Raw genomic sequence first — 20739 nt, forward strand, 5'->3', positions numbered from 1 at the left:
TATGCAGTATAGAATTAACATCACAGCACTGATCCGTCTCAAATCATTCATCTGAGACTAGCTTGCTGTCAGGCTGGTGGCCCGGTGTGGTGTAAAACTAGCTAAAATAATGAAGTGCTCCGCTGCAAATAGAGACTTGATAAAGAGTGGGCTGACCGTGGATGATAAATGAGGAGGTCTGAAGAGGACTAGACAGAGAAAGAGAGACTGTAGGAGCAACAAGATGTAACTTTCAATGGGAAACCATACACAAATCGGTTCGATTTGGGTCACTTATTTTTGACTTTGGGTCAACTAGCTATTTATCATGACTAACTCAGAAATGCGTTACGGTTACTTGAAAATCTGCATGTCTATAAAGCACATATTAGCAGAATCTGCTAATTTCAAAGAAATACAGAAAGGGAAGAGGGACTGGTATGAGAGAAGGTCGGAGTGATACTGTGATGTTTTAAACTGAAGCGTTACGGTAATGGCATCCAAAAACACTCAGAATCACGCTAAAATTTATTTTACAAAATGTAGTCATTCTGCTGCATAGTAAAAAAATCAATGCCAAAGACATAAAACAACAAGCATCTAGGGACCATTCAAAATAAAGAGACAACACAGTGGCCAAAATATTTATTGGCCATCCACTGTCAACTAGACAAAATGGGATAGTTCATCAAAAAATCAATACTTTCATGAATTACTCAGGGTCAATTTGTTCAAAAACCTGTATATCATTTTTATTCTGTTAAAACAAAGAAAGATAATACAAAAATGTTTGCTAATAAGATTTCTGAGACACCATTGACCACAATGGTAGAAGTCAAAGGTGCCCCAGAATTGCTTGCTTTCCTAAATTCTCCAAAATATCGCTGGGTTCAATCAAACTAAGAAATGTATACAGGTTTGTATACAAACTATCCGTTTAAAATGTATGCGTTTTTTGCATTAGACACAAAATCTAACATCCAGAATCCAATTTTTATCCAAAGTTGTCGAGGAGATTTACAGCAGATGTCTCTGTTATGCTCTAGCTTGATGGCCACAGGTGCACTTCATGTTCAACATTTAAAACCATATAATACCAATATCACCAAAAAGTGTCATAAAAATCGTCACAAAAACCTAAGCTGTCTGTGAAATGCACATGTATTGGTGCTACATCTTTTAAAAAATGATTGTAGAAAATTCTAGCTACACTAAAATGATTGATATGCCCCTGAAAACCAGCATAAATGGAAGTGAAAGATTGAGGCTTGATTTAGAGCTTCTGTTTCATCCAGTGCCCTGCATTTCGAAAAGCTATATGAGACTGTGATATTTAAGCCAAAACACAACTCTCCAGCAGCGTCCAAATGAATCCTATAGCCTGTATGTGTATAAGATCTAACACATTCTCCATGTTTCTCATGTTCACATCCTCTCCCCCTGTCTATCTTTTCTATAAGAGAGTGTGCTTACAGGAGATACCTGGGAGTATCTGGAACATGAATTGATGTCAAAGAGAGGTAAGGATACTGAGAAACAGAGGATTGAAAAGAAAATAAGGGGATGGAAGAAATGACGAAAAGAAAGCGCACTGAATTAATGTAAAAAAATTAATAAAGAACAAAGAGCTTCATAGAAAACTGGCTACTGTAGATTTAGGCAGCCTGTCCGTCAGGAAAGTCAGCGACTGACAGTGCAGTCACTTTATATCAGCGTCTCGCTGCCTGGTATGTCTCTCGGCACAGCAATGCCCGCTGTAAGCTCTATTCTGAAACCTGGGATGCGCTTGGCACATAGGCAGGTGCCCTCTAAGGCAGCATCCCAACTGTAGTGGAATCTCATTAAATGAGCATCACTTCATTTTTAAAAGCAAAAAATGTTGGGGACAATTTTTTATTTACTTTAATATAACACTTTATTTCCCGCAATTCCTTATGTCCATCCATGAATGCATATCAAGACTAGGGAAACGTTTTATGCCACGTGAGTCTGTGAGCGTAAAAGAACATCCAGTGGTTCTGTTTCGCTCCCCATGGCTGACCACCCCACATTAAAGATAACAAAAATCCACACTAGGTCGCAGTTATTTTGACACATAAGGACATTTCTTTCGCATTGTCGGCCATTTTGAATCTATTTTGTCAACGAGTGTCACAATGCATTTCTGGAATTATTCATGTGATGCCTATCTAGAACTTACTATAGATACAATGAGGTCCCTAAAGCAGCAGGAAAACCTCACACCAACCTTCACATCAGATACACATCTACTAAATGACGCCTCCACTGGGTTTAAAACAAAAGCTCCAACATCCACGGCTTCATTTTTCCATCTCACTCCATCACTTTTACACACAGCAAATGCACAAGACCAGCTTTCCAAATATGATAACACACTGAAAAACGGAAATATCCACGGTTTAAGATAATGTTATACAACAAGATTAACTTCTAATATGGTGAACTTAAATGAACATGCAAAGCATAATATGGGAACGTGTTTTGTTTCATAAATTGTCAGGGTACTGTGAGCGCTCCAATGACAGATGCATACATTCCTAATGGCTTTTAAAAGGATGCATATAATAGTAAGATTATCATAAAAAGTCAATTTTTAGTACTGTGTTGCACAGATACGAATGACCAGATGGAGCGTGCGAGGAATTAGATGGCGCTGTACTGGGAGCGAACAAATCTAAGAGCAGCTCATAGGAAGAGAAAAGCTTTTATGCCAGTGTTTGACAACTTTGTATCAACACTCATTAATGCTTGAAGTCCTTTTGCTTAATGCTGACCTTTAGTATATAAGTGGATGATTGTTTAACATGCTGGACCTTGCTACTGTCTCCTTTCTCAGCTCTTCCTTTTTTGTCCATCCATTTAAACATTTTTTAATTATACCGAGACACAGGAAAGAGACTGACAGATCAGACCAAAACCTGGAAACACCCGCTCCGTTAAGTTTGAAGATTTGATTTAACTTTGGGCCATTGTGTTCAATCCAATTCTGTTTTTGAACAAATACAACAAGCTTACAGTGTTATGGATCCAAACGCAAAGCCGGCATTGTTGGGGGAAAACTGCCCTGCGACAGATCACCCAGTTATTATTAAACACAGATGTTCAGAACACTCACTATATCAACATCACGGCAAACACTAACATGACTCTGAAAATGGATTGAGAGCACATGAAACTGCACTTACAAGATTGTCAATATGATTTTCCTCTAAAATAGTGAAAAGATATCTTGCTCTTAAAAACTCAAAGGAGGATCTACAAAGTAAAGGTATGAGAATTGTACTCATATTATTAACAAGTTTACCAAAGTAACAATTGGAGAAGTATACTCACTATTAACAGTTTAAGATGCTCACATGATTTTTATCAACTGCACTCAAACTATTGAGTGATTTAAAGAGGAATCATATAGACATCTTTCATTAGGTTAGGCTAATATTAAGCTATTAGGCAGATGATCATATAGTCTGAACAGATTGAGAATGAAACAGTTACCCTATAAAAGCACAAGAATGATTCTGCATTAAAACTGGTGGGAATGTGGCTGATTCTGCTTTAAAACTTTCCATTACCCCTCCGCCTTCACAAACACACACATTCCTATCAAATCCTGAATAGAAACTCACCGGAATTCTCGGCCAAACTCGACAAGCCGGACACGGCCAGCAGCAGGAGCCCCATGAAGCACATCTGTCCCCCGAACAACTCCTTGCGCTTTTTCCTCCGCGCTTTGATCTTCTTCTGCTGGAGCATCACTTGCATCGGTCGAGTCCAGAGGCGCACGGCATCCCCATCCATCGCTAAAACTCGACGATTTACCACTGCGAAAGGATATCGCGCTGCTGAGACGGGCAGGGCGACTTTAAAGCGCAAAGGTGAAAAAGCGACCCGCGTTTACTCGTTCGATGTTAATATTCCCGCTATATGACTTCAAATTGTAAGGTGGAGAAATAAAGATGCTGCGCGCGCCCCATGGATGGAGATGGGTATGTACTTGGATGGATGCGTCAGTTTGGTGCCAGTTCTCACAGGACACAAAGTGCTGCTGAGAGATCGAGGATGTAGAGGAGGAGAGAGAGAGACGGAGAGGGAGGGGTGAAAGTGAGGAAGTGAATGCGGTGAGAAAGAGAGAGAAACTAGAACGCAGCGTACAGTGAGATGAAGCGCGTAGCTGTTGTATTGGTTTGTTGGTATGAAGTTAACGCATTGAGAGAGAGGAAGAGAGAGGGGTGGAGTGCAACGAGGGGGCAGTTGTTCGTGGGTTTCAAAGGAGGAGCTATGGTGGGATTTTTAGCAAACAAACCGTGTGCTCATCGCCACCCTCTATTGGTAGTATGCTGGTTGGTTAGCTGAGTTTCATTGCATGCGCTGAATGCGCGTAACATGCTGCCAGGGAGCGCGTGAGGGGAAAAGCATTTAAATTGAGGAGGATATACTGAGAATGCACCACATACGTCACACTGTCAGATGTAGTCCATCTAGAGCAGCACCAAAATAATTCTGGCAGCTGGATAGTGTTTTCTAAGCATAAATGATTTAGTTTGGTTCAACCTAACAAACCTCAAAACCATACAACTGCGGTACTGCGTTTGCCATTTTATAGTCTTGAAGATGGGAAAAACGAGCATTTATTTACATCCTAATATTCCCTTTCTGAAATATGTAAAACACTGCAGGGGAAAAGTAGCCTGCTCTCTGTGTTTCTTTCATCAAATCCTGAGCTCTGTTATAGTCAGCACTGTCAGCAGCTGGGTGTGCTCCCACTGTCTGCATGGCTTGCGTGCCTAATGCCATTGCTAAGACAACAATGCAGTTTTTATGGAGGGAAGCAAAGAATGGGTGATGTGCCCATTGGATTAAACTGGACTCTGGGGAAGCGGGCACATATTGACAGATTGGGTTTAATCTCTGTGTACAGCTGCACCATTGGATGGGATGGGCCATATGAGGAGTTAGTGGGTGCAGATTGTGAGCTTGTCCAGTTTATTTGCATCTACAAGAGGGTTGAGTTTGTCGGAGTGTGAAAATAATGTTGTTATGTTTACCTGAAATGTACAAAGGATGATAGATTAAAACAAGGCAGTGAAAGCTCTTTATCCACTGTTTACCCAGTCCATGTCACACCGGTCCTTTTAGACACCCCCCACCTCTCCAAACCTTTCATCTATAGCTTGTGATCTGCGCTTCACCTGTTTCGCTCCCTCTCTCTTTTTCTCTGGTATGAATCTGTGCGTAATTCAGTTTGTCTTTTGATGTGCTATTAGTCCCATATTGTCTTGATGTTCCATATCCATCTGTTTAGTAATTGTTTACCAGTAAAATATATTTTTTTCCACGCCTTTGATCACCACAGTTGGTTCTTTAATATGCATTTAAAACGGTCTGAATACAGCAGGCGGAATTACTATGTAAATATCGCATGTGTTTCATGGGACCGTTGTTGTGGAAGATGCCTAAGGTGGATTTGACATGAGTGAATCACCGGGATGATACCTTTCAAGTCATCTGTTCTTGTTAACCTGACTACAAAATCTTTGATGAAAATCCATTGATCGACGCATGGTCACAGTGTCAGCCCTTGGCACCGTGACCTAAACCAGATTCAAAGTATGCAAATTTGCATATGTTCAATCTCGCCGGTCGATCTCGTTGCCAGCTCACGGATATGGTCGTTTCGAGTGAAGTGTCCATATAAATAACTCTTGAAATTTTCCAGCTTGAATGGAAAAACTAGTTAATAGCTACCCCTGATGTCGTAAAGCCAAAAGCAGATGTTCTGTGTCATTCTTTTGTGTCCTCCATCACACAAACTTTCTTTAATGGTGCTTAGTTATCATAGACACTGCGATGGGAATAGTTCAACTGTAGTGAAAAGCTACATTGTATTGCATTTTAGCATAAGCTATGAATTGAAGAGGAAATCATGAAAGCAATGTAAACAAAAAGTTTTTGTGTAACAATTTTATTAGATTTATATATCCTGTACATTAATAAAGTATTTGGAAGAGCATTAAGCAATATTGCCAGAAGCCAAAACTGTCATCAAGTTTGTGCAAACAGAAAATTATTGTTAACACGTAAAGTTCACTTGTTCAGTAAAATGGAGATCTGTGGCATCTCACAGCTGTTATGATGATTATCTGAACTACCTCCTAAGCAAAACATTCAATCTACGGTTCTCCGTAGAACTGTAGTTTAGTAAATAAAAACAAACAGATTATTTTGGCTGGCAAAATCAATGATTATCTTTAAAATACATCATTTTATAAAGTGAAGGATATATGACATGTCAGTACATGTACAGTAGATCTCATACAGTACATAGGCCTACTGTTCAGGCTGAAGCAGTGGCACAGAAGGTGTGCACACAGGGATGATAAAGATCTGGCAGGCTGAAAATGTTTTCAATACTGCACGATTGATCAAGCCGAAAGAGAAACTGAGAGATTTAGCAGGACAATGATTTAAAGGGCTCGTACAAAAAAATTTGATGCCACACACATAAATGAAAATTAAGAAATGTGTCATGATTTTCAGAATGGTTGGTCAAACGGCTGGACACATTTCCAAACTGTGTGGCACTTTGCATCTTTTTTGTCAATACTGTATAAAGCTATATACTAAGAATAGAAAACAAGAAAAATATAAACCCAGTCAAATACAAAGGGGGAGATTCTACGCACTGTAAATTTAGTTTAGCTAAGTATGAATGAACCTCAATCTTAAAGTATTATTACAACAGTTGAAAATATTTAAACTTATTTAATGTACAATGTAAACAATGTACACATTTAACATACAATGACGTACTGTACTTATCGACAAGACTACTCTTCTATAGAGGAGAATCAAACTGCGGTAACTGTGTTAAAAAACTAAGCTACTTACAATAATTACCTTCACCTCCCAACATTTTTCTTTGACATTTAAAGAAAAAATACTTTGAAGCAATGTAATTGATTCCGGCAATAATGTCACCGGAAAGTGTACATTTCTATTTGTTTTTGATGTTGTTTAGCATCTAATTTGATATAAACTGTTACAGTTCATCCATTTAATTAAAATTCACAGTACATGCTTGTATTACAGTCATGTTAAATTACATTTTAATTCAATGGTAGGGGTTTCCCTAACTCTGAAGTTGTTTGTAAAGTTTCAGGAAGCACCTGCTTCTGATCCCATGCTGGAGGATCTGGTGATTCATAAAAGAGAACAGGAGCATGGATAACTCTTAGCTGCCCATGATCCATGGAGGATTTACCTTCATTTATTACACCTTTTAAAATTCATTATTACTGTTCAGGATTGATGCATGACTTGAAAATAGTTTAAGAAACTCACTAAATTGTTTCCACACACATTAACCAACAAAAAACAAATGCTGTATAAACCAAACACCAGAGACAATCTAGGACAGGTGACTAGAATATTTCCAGAACTATTAAAAAACAGGTGATCATGATCAAAAACTAAGAGTGACAATGTATTCCTGAAATATGAACAGCATCTATCCAAATAAAAGCACCGTATATAAAAGATCTCCAAATGAGCAATAAGGAAAAAACATAATAATACAGTCTCAAAATTCAAAAAATATAAACAGGTGCAGTATCTGCAGTAAAGGGGAATGATTCAAAACCATGAATGCAGATGAATCTGGGGGAAAGATTGATTACCGTGAACGTACACACAGTACACAATTCATGGTTTCTGCACGTCCCCATCTCTTCTTTCTCAAGGCTTATACAAAGCGGTTATTTGCAGCTGTTCAGAAATTGACACCCTCATAGCATGCTTAAATTAGTGAGAGGTGGCTTCTAGGCAGATGACCTGAGGTTAAAAACATCTCTCTGTAATATGGTGTGATGCTCTGTGGATGCTTAATCCTCAGGGTTTGGGGATTATTCTTTCCATGGTGATTTCTTGTTGACACAGTCCTTCTGTTATCTAGAAAATTCATCCCTTCAATGTCTCACCTCAGAAGATTCAAATTATTTAAGGATTCTGTGCTATTCATTTTGTAAATTAACTATAAAAGATATCCAAATACACACAAAAACAAAGCTGTATATAGTCATTAGCCAGTAATTAATTTTGACATATCCAAAATTATCAATATTTCCCAAACAATCCTCATTCTTGCTAAACTTGAACCCAATAGCTTTGTTTCTGCATGCAATGTCATTAAAACTCTCTCCTCATTTGTCACACCACTACACTTTTTTGAATGCATGAGTGCATTAAAGTATAAGGTTTCGGAAAAAGTACCCTCCTTGTCTTTTCAACAGCCTCCATCTTCCATTATAAAGTTCTCAATTTCCTCATCATGTGAAAGATCTGGGGTGATTAACTTCTGCCTGTTTTAACAATGAGTGACAGAGACACCTACAGCTCCATTATCTAGCACACACATCATTAGGGGCCAAACCCCTAAGGGGCTATGGCCACTACTGAATCTGTTGGTATTATTATTATTATTCCCTAATGGGAGTCTATGGCAACCCTAACCGTACATACTGTAGGAAAATGATTTGGCACACTTGTAGTGGTCGTCCTCAAAAGTCATGTTACCAATTATGGGGGCCCTAGCACTTACTCTATAGCACCACCAGTAGTTCAAAATTTCACTTTTCAAACAGCTGTAACTATTGAACCAATTGATCTACAGAGTGTCATTCACTCGACACGCTTATCGCTTATCACGTGTTAAATAAAGACTCTGCCCATTAAAGTAGCAGCCATCTTGAAATATACTACTGCGTTTTTTGTCAAAAGTCCTAGAAATTGTGACCGATTGTCATTCAAATTGGCACAGACTATCTTTGGACCGAACCGCACAGACGTGACCCGACAGAATTGCGATTCTCAAAAATTAAGACGTTGCAAATTTTTCACCGTTGACCCAAAAATGGATCTCGGCCATTCTTCAATCTATCGGTACGAAACTTTGCACGATTCATCGACACCTCAGACTGGGGGTCTGTCCCAAATTTGGAAACAGCGCAACCAATGGTTCGCAAGACAAAGCCTGTAACTTTGGATATGTTTGTCAGAAAATCTTGATCTCGGTGTCTAATGGGTTACTCGGGTCATACCGTATAGTATGATTATGATTCTGTCGATTCTATGAACGGTCTGTCCGCCATTTTGAACTGTATGGTATATCTGCACAGAATTTGGTACGCGCCATTAAATTACAGTCCCGGATGTACATGTGATGTTTCAAAACAGCACCACCTAGCATTCATGAGATATGATGCTTTTCATATAATTGCTTATAACTCTTGAACGCTTTTCTGAAATTATTTTTCTGACATTATTTCTCCTGGTAAGTGCCGAATCCATTTGTCATTTTCTAACATTCAATTACTAACTTATTGCAAAGCATATAAAAAACTTTTTTGAAGAAAAGTGCTCTGTTTTTCAAAGCTCCGCTCATATGATCTTTGGACCGAGCCGCACAGAAATGGCAGGGGAATTGAGAAATAAAGTTAACTGTGCTTCTGACATTGTATCTTTCTCGTATTAAACTATTCTGACTGGACATATCGTTTTATGGATTACTAGTCAAAATGATCTTATTCAGTTCATGCCCACTTATGCTATCTTTTTCTCAAACAGATTGTATTTCTGTTATTTCTGCCCTACGGCCATGTTTCAGCCCCTTCGTGGGTTAGCCCATGTCAATGTTTGAAGCTCTGAAATCTCTCCAGAGGATCCTGGGTCAAGCATGTCAACTGAGTGGCACACCTGTTAACCCAAGCCTTGAGTCTCTGAGGTTGTTTGGTCGAATCACATGTGGTGTGACCGAAACATTTACTATATATGAATCCTTCAGTTTGATCTCATTCTCACTTATGAACCTGTATGGTTTCATGTATGTTCCGTTTCTCTGGTTTTTGCTCTTGTTGCGCTGCATCTGTGTGACTCATTGGTTGAACAGCTCCATGCAGCACTAGAGTGTGTGGCTCTGTGGTGCAACTTGTTGAACCGAATGGTTTAATACTCTGAGGTTTTGGGTTCATATCCCCTGTGTAGCATGTGTAAAGTTCATATGTGAAATCTTGGATTTGATTTCATTCTCACCTTCTCTTCATAGCCTTCAATCTGTTTCTCACGTATGTTCAATATCTGCCAGGGTTTTTGCTTTTGTCACTCTGTGCTGCTTTGGCTCTGTGCTGCTAGCTTCACACAGTGCTTGACTGTTTAACTTGGTGGCACAACTTGTTAAACCCATGTCTTGAAACTTTGAGGTTGCTGGGTCGAAGCCTGTGTGTAACATTCATATGTTTAGTCAACATGTCTGTTTTCACGTTTCTGCCATTTTCGCTCCTTATGCTGCACTTCAGTGATTGGTATCAGTGGTGGAAACAGTACTGGAAATTTATACTTAAGTACAAGTACTGTTACATTGCTGAAATTATACTAAATTAAAAAAAGTAATTGAGTAAAAGTAAAAATTACTCTTCTCAAAAACTACTCTAGTTAGTTTTTAGGCATTGTTATTAAATGAATTAGGATTAATTAATAATAATCAAATTTGGAGATGTATATAGAAAATCTTTTACTGCTACGTTTATCAAAACACATCTTTACCTTACTGATAAAGCATACAACTGGATACAATTCAGACAAAATAACCATTCAATGTGTTGTTCTGTCTGTCGGTCTGTCTGTCTATCATGAGCTCAGTTTTCCAGTTGAAACCAATTATGCATTTCCAACACTATTGAACACTTGAATCCTGTGTACTAGTCTCCAGAATGCAGAAATTAATAAATAAGAGCCCAAAATACTGCATGCAAAAAATACAAAACATTTGTTACCTAAATAGCATTGGATTAGGATTAACAGTCATATCTGTAGAGGAGCTGGTTGATCAATTACTCAACCTCAAGCCATCCAAGATCTATGTGACATTATTTCAGAACAAGAAAGATTTTTACCTGGAGTTGTCGTCCTCAGGTTCATGTGTCATGTTATAACGTTATTTACAACATTACAACTGGTATTGCACAAATAGGAACTGCATCGCATGCGCTCCAATCGCATTTGTTCCCTAGTACTCACTTATAAGGGCAGAGCACTTGATGTAGAGACTTTGGAGAGAGATGGACAATTTTGTCTTCTGATATAGCCGTTTGCATGAAACTTGAAAGACGGAGTGATACAGGAACTCAATATTTCTCCATATCTCGGAAGATCCTTCGTATTGTGTCCTTTTCTCGCAGTGACTTTGATTAGTATATATCACTACTTGCAGCTCTGTGAGGTCTGATCAACCGCTACGTTGTCAGAAGAGTTGCACGACTGGCTAAGCCACCTGCTTGAAGTTCCTGCAGTTGTGGGTTTGAATTCTGTGTGATGTGTGTGTTGAGCTTAGTCTTTGTTTTAACTTCTCAAGAAGTGTTTTTTTCATGTTTGTTCTGTTTTTGCTTTTGTTGCTCTGTGCTCTGTGCAGCTTCGGGAGCTTGGCCCTGTATTGCTGCTTGCAGCTGTATTTTTCATTGAACTTAGTGACCCTACACAGATCGTGTATATGCATACCTAAAATACAAAGGGATTTATATACGTGGGTACAACAGTGGTAATGAGAAAATTATGATTATGCTCTTCATTTTATTTTATTTTAAACAAAATAATAAATTGTTCTTGACAAGAACTAGGACGGCAGCGTTTATTGATTTGGAGAGGGGCATATTACAACTGCAAGTGCTTTTCTTCTGCTTTACCACAAATAAGTACAGACACTCGTCTGGGGACTCCTATTCTAAGAGTGTCTTATTGTCTTTGGTTTCTCTATTTTAGGAAAGAACACATTACCCCCCAAATAAAGTCAAGTGAAGGACAGACAGCGGGTGGAAGAGGACTAGCAGGAACAGATGCCAGCAGAAAAAAAAGGATGCTGGAGGATCTGCTCCTTGATGGGTTTCAATTAGATAATTCACCTGGAGAAAAGACAAGTAGGACGGACAGATGGAAATAGAAAGGAAAGAGAAATGCACTGGAGATGATGTCATTTAGAGTCAAAGATATGACCTGTTTTAGGGAAATACAACACGGACCCGCTATATACTGCAAGATGGGGACTGCCCAGTACTAAGAACAAATCAATTTGCCGAGGCGCATTACTGCATTTTTTAACTGCATACCTCAAAGAAGACAGTGCGATAACTGTTAAGAGAATCATTTCAATATCTAAATTAAAATGTGACCTTTGCAACAAAGACTTTTATGTTGCAACTGTTTATTAGTCACAGACAGATCGGTTAATGGACTGATGATACAGATCTCTCTAATCTCATGTGACCTATTTTCTTTATACACACACTCACTGCTTGTCAGAAGCTGAACTGATCTTTAACAGAATAATATTTTTTTACTTTTATGTATTTAAGATGAGCGACAAATATTCTGTCATTATTTACTCACCCATATGTTGTTTCAAATCTGTACTGTATAATTTTTCAAACTGTGGATTCGGAACAACAAAAAAGCAGATGTAACGCATGTTAACACTATTTTTCCATACAATAAAATCAATGGGAACCAGGGGCTCTCAAAAGGTTCATATTAATTTATGATTACTTGATGACACAATTTTAATAGGTTAAGTACTCCTTTGAACTGTGCCCTGAAGGCCGCAGGCAGAAGAAACAGCCCTAAAGCAATGGAAGGCTGGGGAAGACAAACCCAACGTATATTAGTGTGCTGCATTGTGTAGCAAACACTCTGTCTTAAATATAGCATCTCTTAAAAAGAGATGATTAATAAATTAAGACTTTGATCCAGTGTTTCCATGCTTTTCCCAGAATGAGGAACACTACAAATGCTTGCTTGCTTGCTTGTCTCAGTTACATACACAGACCCCCCTTAGAAGTTATGTGTGTGTGTTTGAGAGAGAGAAAGTCATAGAAAGAGAGAGCGAGATAGAGAGATTTGACCTGTACGCTTGAATCTTTTGTGGTTATTTCCTAAAAAGATTCAAGTATGATCATATAAATTTGACAGTATATACAGCAAATATCCAACTTGCTTAATTTCATGTGATCCTACAGTAAAAAGGCATAAGGGAAATTCTATAGAGGAAATGGAAAGTCATAAAACTAGTTAGTAAAATGTGTTCATGTGGACAGTTTTATAAATAATAGTATAACTATGAACTACTTCAAAATCAACGTTTGGACTGAGAATTTGAATTTTTCTAACAATTTGTCATCTTCAATTTTGTAACATTTAAAAAAGGCAGTCGACATCATGCAATATTTTTATGGCCAAAGGTACATTACCACTACATCACATTGATTTAGCAATTTCTATAACACCATCTGTTAATTACAGAACGTAGATAGCATTTACTATTTATCTGCATTCATATTGTGACTCAAGCTCCCTTAAAATGAGCCTATAAGCTGCTGTGATTGTCATGTAAAACCCTTCAGTACTATCCATGAAAATAAAGTTTCCTAATAAATAGTACACCCAAATATTTTACATTACACCACATCCTATACCAGAGATGTAAACATTACTTGTTAATTTCACCATTTTAACAACACACCCTGTCATCATCAAAACCAGACAATGAGAGTTAATGCTTACAGGTCAACTCAAAGAAATTACGTTTCATTAAAAAACACTTACCAATGACTGTGGTGTGCTTTACCTACCAACCCTATTCACTGTTTATTCACTATAATTAGCTCTTTCTCAAAGCCATAGAGTGTAGTTGTGCACCTTTCACTGAAAGGTGAATATCAGGGTTTGCTACTGGAGTTTGATTTCATTCTTTAAAGAAAAGAAACAAAGGAAAAAAATACTGAAACGATAAACCTAAAACTGAGAAAACGGCAAAAAATTGCTTTTTGTTTGTGTGAACTTTGCTTTGATTCACCGTATTTCCTAAACCTGCCTTGCCTTTCACATAACAGGTTTACCCTATGCAGGATCTTATATCTCCCGGGCTAATGTGCACTATGCTTGTAAACTAGCTCTAACGTACGTGATGTGTGCGTGACTGCGTAATGAATCACGTCTTGGACAACAGCCACAGGTACACAGACCCGACGTCCCGAAATCGATCGGAGCGGCATCAAAAATAACACCGGTAGGCCTAAACAATCGGTTAAAAAATCGGAAGTTGAATTTTAGTCTTTTAAATGTGCCTATGCCCCAGCCAGAATATGACAGAAACTTAAATTCAAGTACATTTGAAGCAATTTTCCAATTTAATGAAGTCGTCATAAATTGGTAGTGGATTTCCAGTACAGTCCATCAGAAGGATGAGTGTTGATGAGTATAAGCGTTCTCGTTGTACTTTTTCTACTCACCAAACCTGACTGAGCAAGTGGAGGCCCTGCAGGCAGGCAGTGAGTTTTTATGTGTTTGGACAGTCCACTAGGACATCACAGTGCCCTGCTGTCACATTCGGGGGCAATAAACAAGAAAAGTTCCATCGTACAGGGTCTGCTAGTATTTTGGCAATGTCTAGATGATGCACGCAATATCATTTGTCAAACAGAGGAATGCATGCCTGACCAAAATGCAAAGCCTGGATATTGTGTTCCCTTTCGGCTTATATAGGAACGCATTGGATTCATGAGAATTCTGTATAGCTGATCCAAAGGAGATCTGAGAACGTAGTCAACAATCCTCCATCACTACACTGATCTGCAACACACTGAAAATGCCACAGTATAGCCTCTTACTGCTATGTGAGTGTTTTATGATTATTACTTCTTTCAAAATTGATATAAATGTATTGTGTAAAGTTCAAAGGTCGGTCAAAGGTCTTTTTCTTAAAGAAAATAAATTACTGTCACATTAATAATGAATGAATAATGGGAATATTATGAAAATAAAAAAATAAAAGAGTAAAATAAACAGATAAAGCCAAATTATCTTTTGACTGGTGGACAGGTGGACAGACAGATCATGTGACAGATGTACAGACAGGGCAGAGCACATGGCAAAAATATGATGATATTACATAAGACAAAATGGTTAAAGCTTTCTAAAGATGGTGTTTGGAATTCTGAAGAACCGCTCTAGCATTCCTACACTACTTTATCTGACAGCATAGAGCTCTAGCCATTTTCTCAGGAAACTGGCTCGTCTCTGATAAGATTAATTCCCATGAGCCAGTCCAAACAGGCTTTTGGCTGAGGTCTGAAAACTAAAAACATGGTCCAAACAGAACAGATTAAAATTCACAAGCCTGCAAACATATGCTGACGTAACCTGCCAACTCAGACAGAGTTGTGTTGGACACTGCGGTGGGACGAAATGAGCACATAAATGAGATAATAAGGCTCTTCTCAGTTCTCGTGAAAGAAAAAAACATCACCCATCTCATGGACACGCACAGGTTTCAAAATGTCTTGCCAAATATGCAATCGAGTGATCAAATCAACTACTAACAACATTTTAAATGAGCTCCAGTGAATAACATTCCTGAAGCCTGGTGATGAAAATACCAGAATACAAGTAGTTACAGCAAGTTCTCGATGACTCATGAAAACACATCTAGGGTTATTACAAATGTAACTTCATTGAAGCATAATTACGTTTTTGACGAACATGGCAGGCATCTTGCAAAAGAAATGTAACCATGGAAACTGAGCGGATGTGTGTTGAGGGGCATTGAGTGTCCAGCTTTCCATGGTGAGAGCTGGGGCATGCTGGGTAATGGGTTTTGTGCCGTCATTTCTAGTGAGCTGCTGCCCACAGATAAAGCACAGTGTTCTGTAACATATACATTATTTACGACCTATTTAGCCATTGTGGGAGTTACACACACATCAAGAATGGATAATATGTTAGTATGCACAAAAAATGATGTACCAGATTATTATAGAGAAGAATAATAGAGGTTTTGTGCCAGATGTTGTGGAATGACATTACATAGTTCTGTGCTGCCACCTAGTGTACAATAATAAGGAATGCAGCATGTTCTAATCTAAATAGTGTATTTTCAGCATGTTCAACTATTAAAACTGGACAATCTTTATATTTCTATGTTCAAAAAATATAATGTATTTTTTAGTTCTATGTAATAAGATTATACATAGAATAACTTAAACCACTAAACAAGGACAGATCTTTCAAAGACATTACATTCAACAAGAGTGAGTCACTGCAAGACAAGCTTTGGAGCATCTCTTGGAGATGCTGCTGCAGAGGAGTGTTTTGGATAAATTGGAGCAAAGAACTGCAGATGTGAGAAAATGCAGCATAATCACATTTCTGTGCTTTGGTGGAGAAGAAGAGACTAATTAATCTGACTCCAGATCAGTCACAATGACAAATGTCTCAGGTGGGGTGACCCAGTTTTCTTATCCTATAGAGGGAAATCCTTGTTACCAAACAATCATACAAATACAGTCTTGCTGGCCCTCTTATACAGTATCAAACCTTTAAAGGGATATATAGTTATAATAATAATAATAATAATGCATTTTATTTAATGGCGCCTTTCAAAACACCCAAAGTCACCTGCATAAGACAAAAACACAACAAACACTCAGACTCAGTAGAGCATATTATAAAAATACGTCTATGACGGGTTTTAAAAGTCCGCAAGCAATCGCTGTTTCAGATATCTTTGGTATGTAGAGTAATGTAGTTCCATAGCCGGGGGGCAGCATAGCTAAAATATCTCAGACCCATGGTAGTAAATCGATTCCAAGGTAACACAATAGAAATTGAAGATCTGAGAGCACATGAAGCGGTGTAAACATGAAGAAGTTCGGTAAGATATTGGGGTGTAAGATTATGGAGTGCCTTGTAAGTAAGAATCTTAAAATTGACTTGATACTTTACTGGAAACCAATGCAATTGCTGGAAACTGGAGAAATGTGTACATTAGAAGGTGTTCTAGAAAGAACAAAAGCTACAGAATTTTGAACCAACTGGAGCTTATAAAGAAATTTGGAGGGAAAACCAGCGGGAAGGGCATTGCAATAGTCTATCCGTAAGGTAACTAAATAAATGCTAAATAAAATAAACACTTATAGGTCCATACCCTTATCCGGGGGTCTTCAACTACTTTTCTTTGAAGGCCAAAAGTCACAATTCTACCATATCCTCATTTGTTCTATTATTTTGTATTTCTGTTATTTGTAACATTTAAACTGTTTTTGTTGCCGTTACTAGTAGGCCATATTAAAACATGCAAACAAATATTGCATCCAGAATTTGTGCCTTTTCATGATATTAAATTAAAAGGGATATTGTCTTTTAATTATGTGCCGCAAAATTACTTTCGTATTGAATGTAGCAGCATTTGGACTTTTAATGATGTGACGTCTCTGGAGGACGTGCATTTCTTAAAGCCCACCGTTCTTAAAGTCTCTCAACTTATTTGAAATGTTAAGTCAGGCCTTGTAAAGATAATTGACGGGCCGCATTTGACCCGAGGGACACCAGTTGACTAGCCCTTTTTTATACATAGGAGCATTTCCTAATTTTCAATTAACTATATGTAGGCCTACTATAAATGTACTGATAAAATACAGTTAATATTTAGCCATTGACATTATGTTTAAAAGACATATATATATTTAGGAAAAATATATATTTACAAAAAATGTCAATAATTTTGCCTTGGGCCTCACTTAATCTATGTACGCCTCTGTTTGTATAGGATCCACATTCTGTTTTTGTCTTGCACCGGTTTCTCTTGCATATTCGAGAACCTTTTATAACCAACAGGTTTGTATCTTAGAAGGCATTTCAGGTTTAGACATTTTTAGCATATCTTTCATCTAAAGCATTGGTTTAGGGTCTGAATATCGACGGAAAAAATTAATGAATTAATTAATTAGATGAAAAAGGCATAGAATGTATTATAATGTATACTATAAACCTTTCGAAATGTATAAAATTACATCTGCATTGTATTTAATGCGATTAAGAAGAAAGAGACTAAAAGAGGTATTCAGATTCAGAAATGAGTATGAACTTTATAGTTACAAACTTTTCTTTCAAACAGCATGTGAGCTATGTACAAACAGCATCCACAGCTGTAATACACATTTTAATCTATTGAACAATCTTTTCTCTTTTCTCTTGATCTGATCTGAAAATAATTTTAATAGATACTACATTGTTACAAGGCTACACTGTGGAAAAGAGACATGTGTAACAAAATCTAGTTGCCCTTTGAATCTGTTAATGGTTAAAGTGCATGCAGCCAAACTTCATTATGTCTGTTGACAAACACCCATGGTGGATCATAACCAGCTGCATCAAACCTGTTTCCAATAAACTGCTTTCCAGCAGCCTTGACTTTCTCCTTAAGACTCTTAACCTCCCTCATGACGACATCATATTTTGGCACCCCCCCAAATGACCTGTTAACGACCAGAATTAAAATGAGAAAAAGAGAATTAAAATGAATAAATCTCAGAACTCAAATTTTGACTTACCTGACATAGACAGTGCAGCCTGGCACTACTTTTACTCTGATAGTCTTGTCATTGGGCTCAGGGATATCAGGGGTAGTCTGATAGAATGAAACGGACGCCTGTCTCTCTCCCATACCACCAGCTTCCATCAGCGACATCACCACAGGCCGAGTCATCTCAATCAACTTCTCTGAGAATCAAAATTAAAATGATGATGCAAAAGTAACATAAATATAGCAAATAATTTTTTATCTACAGTATATTCAATTAAATTATATAATGACATGGATTATTAAATCAGTATAGGATATACATTTTTTTTATGTTTGAAGTACACTGTATGTACACAGTACACTGCCTGAAACAGGTTCGAAAAACAATTTGACAGGGAAAACACATGACATACGAATGTTTAAAAAAATATACCTTCTGTAACGAAAACAGTTGATTTACATTTTTAAAACATTTTTTTAACGAGGAAACTGAGAACTCACTTTCTTTGTTTTCCCATTGATTGAAGTTATACAGTTTCCAAAATCCGGTGCTTACATCATCTTCACTGGTGCTCACAGTATCAGTGGTAATCCAATAGCTGGTGTCATAGTAGCGCTCCTCAAATCCCTGTTTTATTGTTTAATTAACAAAAATGTCTATAAAGTTATTATGAAAACAACAAACAAGATTAAAAGAATTTCAAACCACAGAATGGAAGTTAGGCCTACCTCATATTCATTTACGAGAGTAAACGTGGGACATTCCCACCCATGACAAAACCAGGGTCCCTTCCAACATCCTGCACATGAAAATAACATGGGTACAACCAGAAGACCCACAGTTGAAACTAGAGTTCTCGCCATTTTTGTGCAATCTGACAGTTGTCAGAGGTTGTTGGTGTATAGGGTTCCAAAAGACACGCCCCTCAATGCCTCACTTAGCAGTTGCAATTCTGGTCTGGTAACCAAGGATTTACATGTTTAAATCTGGGACCAAACTATTTGAACTATTGATAATACGTAGAGCAAAATACCTCATATCTATACTCCCGCGGAATACGATTATATAACCTATAAACAAGTGTACAACTTTCTTATATAAATGAATAATGTTTGTAACTAAACAGTTTTTGGCAACCATTGACTACTCAAAGTTGCCCCCTAACTTGCTTTCCTACATTCTTCAAAATATCTCTTTTGTGTTCAACAGAACAAAGAGATTTTTGAATAATCTTTTCCTACTATGGTAGTCAATGGTGGCCAAGCATTGTTTGGTTACAAGTATTCTTCCAAATATCTTTCTATGCATCAGAACAAAGAAATGTACACAGATTTAGAATAACTTGAGGGCGAGTAGCTAAACGAATGAAGAATTTTTGGGCGAACTGTTCCTTTAAGAAAGAAATGAAAGTGAAGCAGAATAGATTTGCTACAGTAAACTTGCTAAAATAGCCTGAAAGGGACTACAATGAGATAAATAAAACTATCACAAATTGTCCTCTGCCTTCAGAAGCAACAAATCTAAGAACAGTGGACTATAAAATCTATAAAAAATGTTGTTTTCTGAACTTTCTGTGCTATTTTACAGGTCAGCCTATATAGCCATTCATTTGTGTTTACATGTTTTCATGCGTGTTCATTTCACCCCATTGTTCATCCAACAGTGCCCTTAACGGTTGGGTGATTTTTAGCTGCATCTAGCGGTGAGGTTGCGAATTGCAACTAATGGCTCACTCCACCCATTCCATTCGAAGCAGACTGAGAGAGGACTAAGATGTCGTCACGTTTTTGCTTCTTTCCCCAATGAGATAACATATTAACGAAGAGCGGTTGAAGAAATAGCCCTGTCTATTTAGGGCTACTGTGGAAACAAAATTGCAATTTCAATGCATGGGGACCTGCGGTGTATCCATAAAAACTGTATAAAACATCAGTTACGGCCAGAACTTTTATGCGAAATCTCGCAATAAATGTACAATAAATTGCATTAGCGAACGCCACTTGGGTGTATCTAAACAGAAATTCCTCACTATGGTAATAAAAACATAAACCTTTATTATGTAAAGTCTGGAGACATAGCTATGTATATTGCATTTCTTTTTAGATTTTTTTAAATTATAGTCTTTAAAATTTTTAATGAATCTATATTTTAAATCTAGCACCACCTTAGTAATAGTAAAAGTAAAAATGATAATACAAATAAATAAACAATAATAACAACAATTTATATTAGCCTCTACTTTGCACCAGATGGCGCCCAATAACAAGTCAAAAGTAACCTGTGTCCAGGAGAAAAGGGGGCGTGTGCCAAAATGGAGAGCGAGCGGGTGAGAGAGAAA

General features: G+C 37.6%; 2 protein-coding genes across 2 annotated transcripts in view; both read right to left on the reverse strand.

Annotated features, from left to right (window-relative positions):
* Positions 1 to 4170, reverse strand: part of slc24a3 (solute carrier family 24 member 3) — a 60826-nt gene extending 56656 nt beyond the window's left edge. The window contains exon 1 of the mRNA XM_056761139.1: positions 3627 to 4170. Coding sequence (XP_056617117.1) covers positions 3627 to 3798 — 172 coding nt within the window. The 5' untranslated portion in view covers positions 3799 to 4170. The remainder of the gene's footprint in view (positions 1 to 3626) is intronic.
* Positions 4171 to 18178: 14008 nt separating this feature from the next.
* Positions 18179 to 19264, reverse strand: soul2 (heme-binding protein soul2). The gene is made up of 4 exons (XM_056761186.1): positions 19130 to 19264; positions 18902 to 19028; positions 18429 to 18597; positions 18179 to 18353 (listed from the first exon to the last, which is right to left on the reverse strand). Exons 1-4 carry the CDS (start codon positions 19262 to 19264, stop codon positions 18179 to 18181), a joined length of 606 nt encoding a protein of 201 aa, XP_056617164.1.
* Between the last annotated feature and the right edge of the window lie 1475 nt (positions 19265 to 20739).

The sequence above is a fragment of the Triplophysa dalaica genome, chromosome 11 (genome assembly GCF_015846415.1).
Source record: "Triplophysa dalaica isolate WHDGS20190420 chromosome 11, ASM1584641v1, whole genome shotgun sequence".
Taxonomy (NCBI): domain Eukaryota; kingdom Metazoa; phylum Chordata; class Actinopteri; order Cypriniformes; family Nemacheilidae; genus Triplophysa; species Triplophysa dalaica.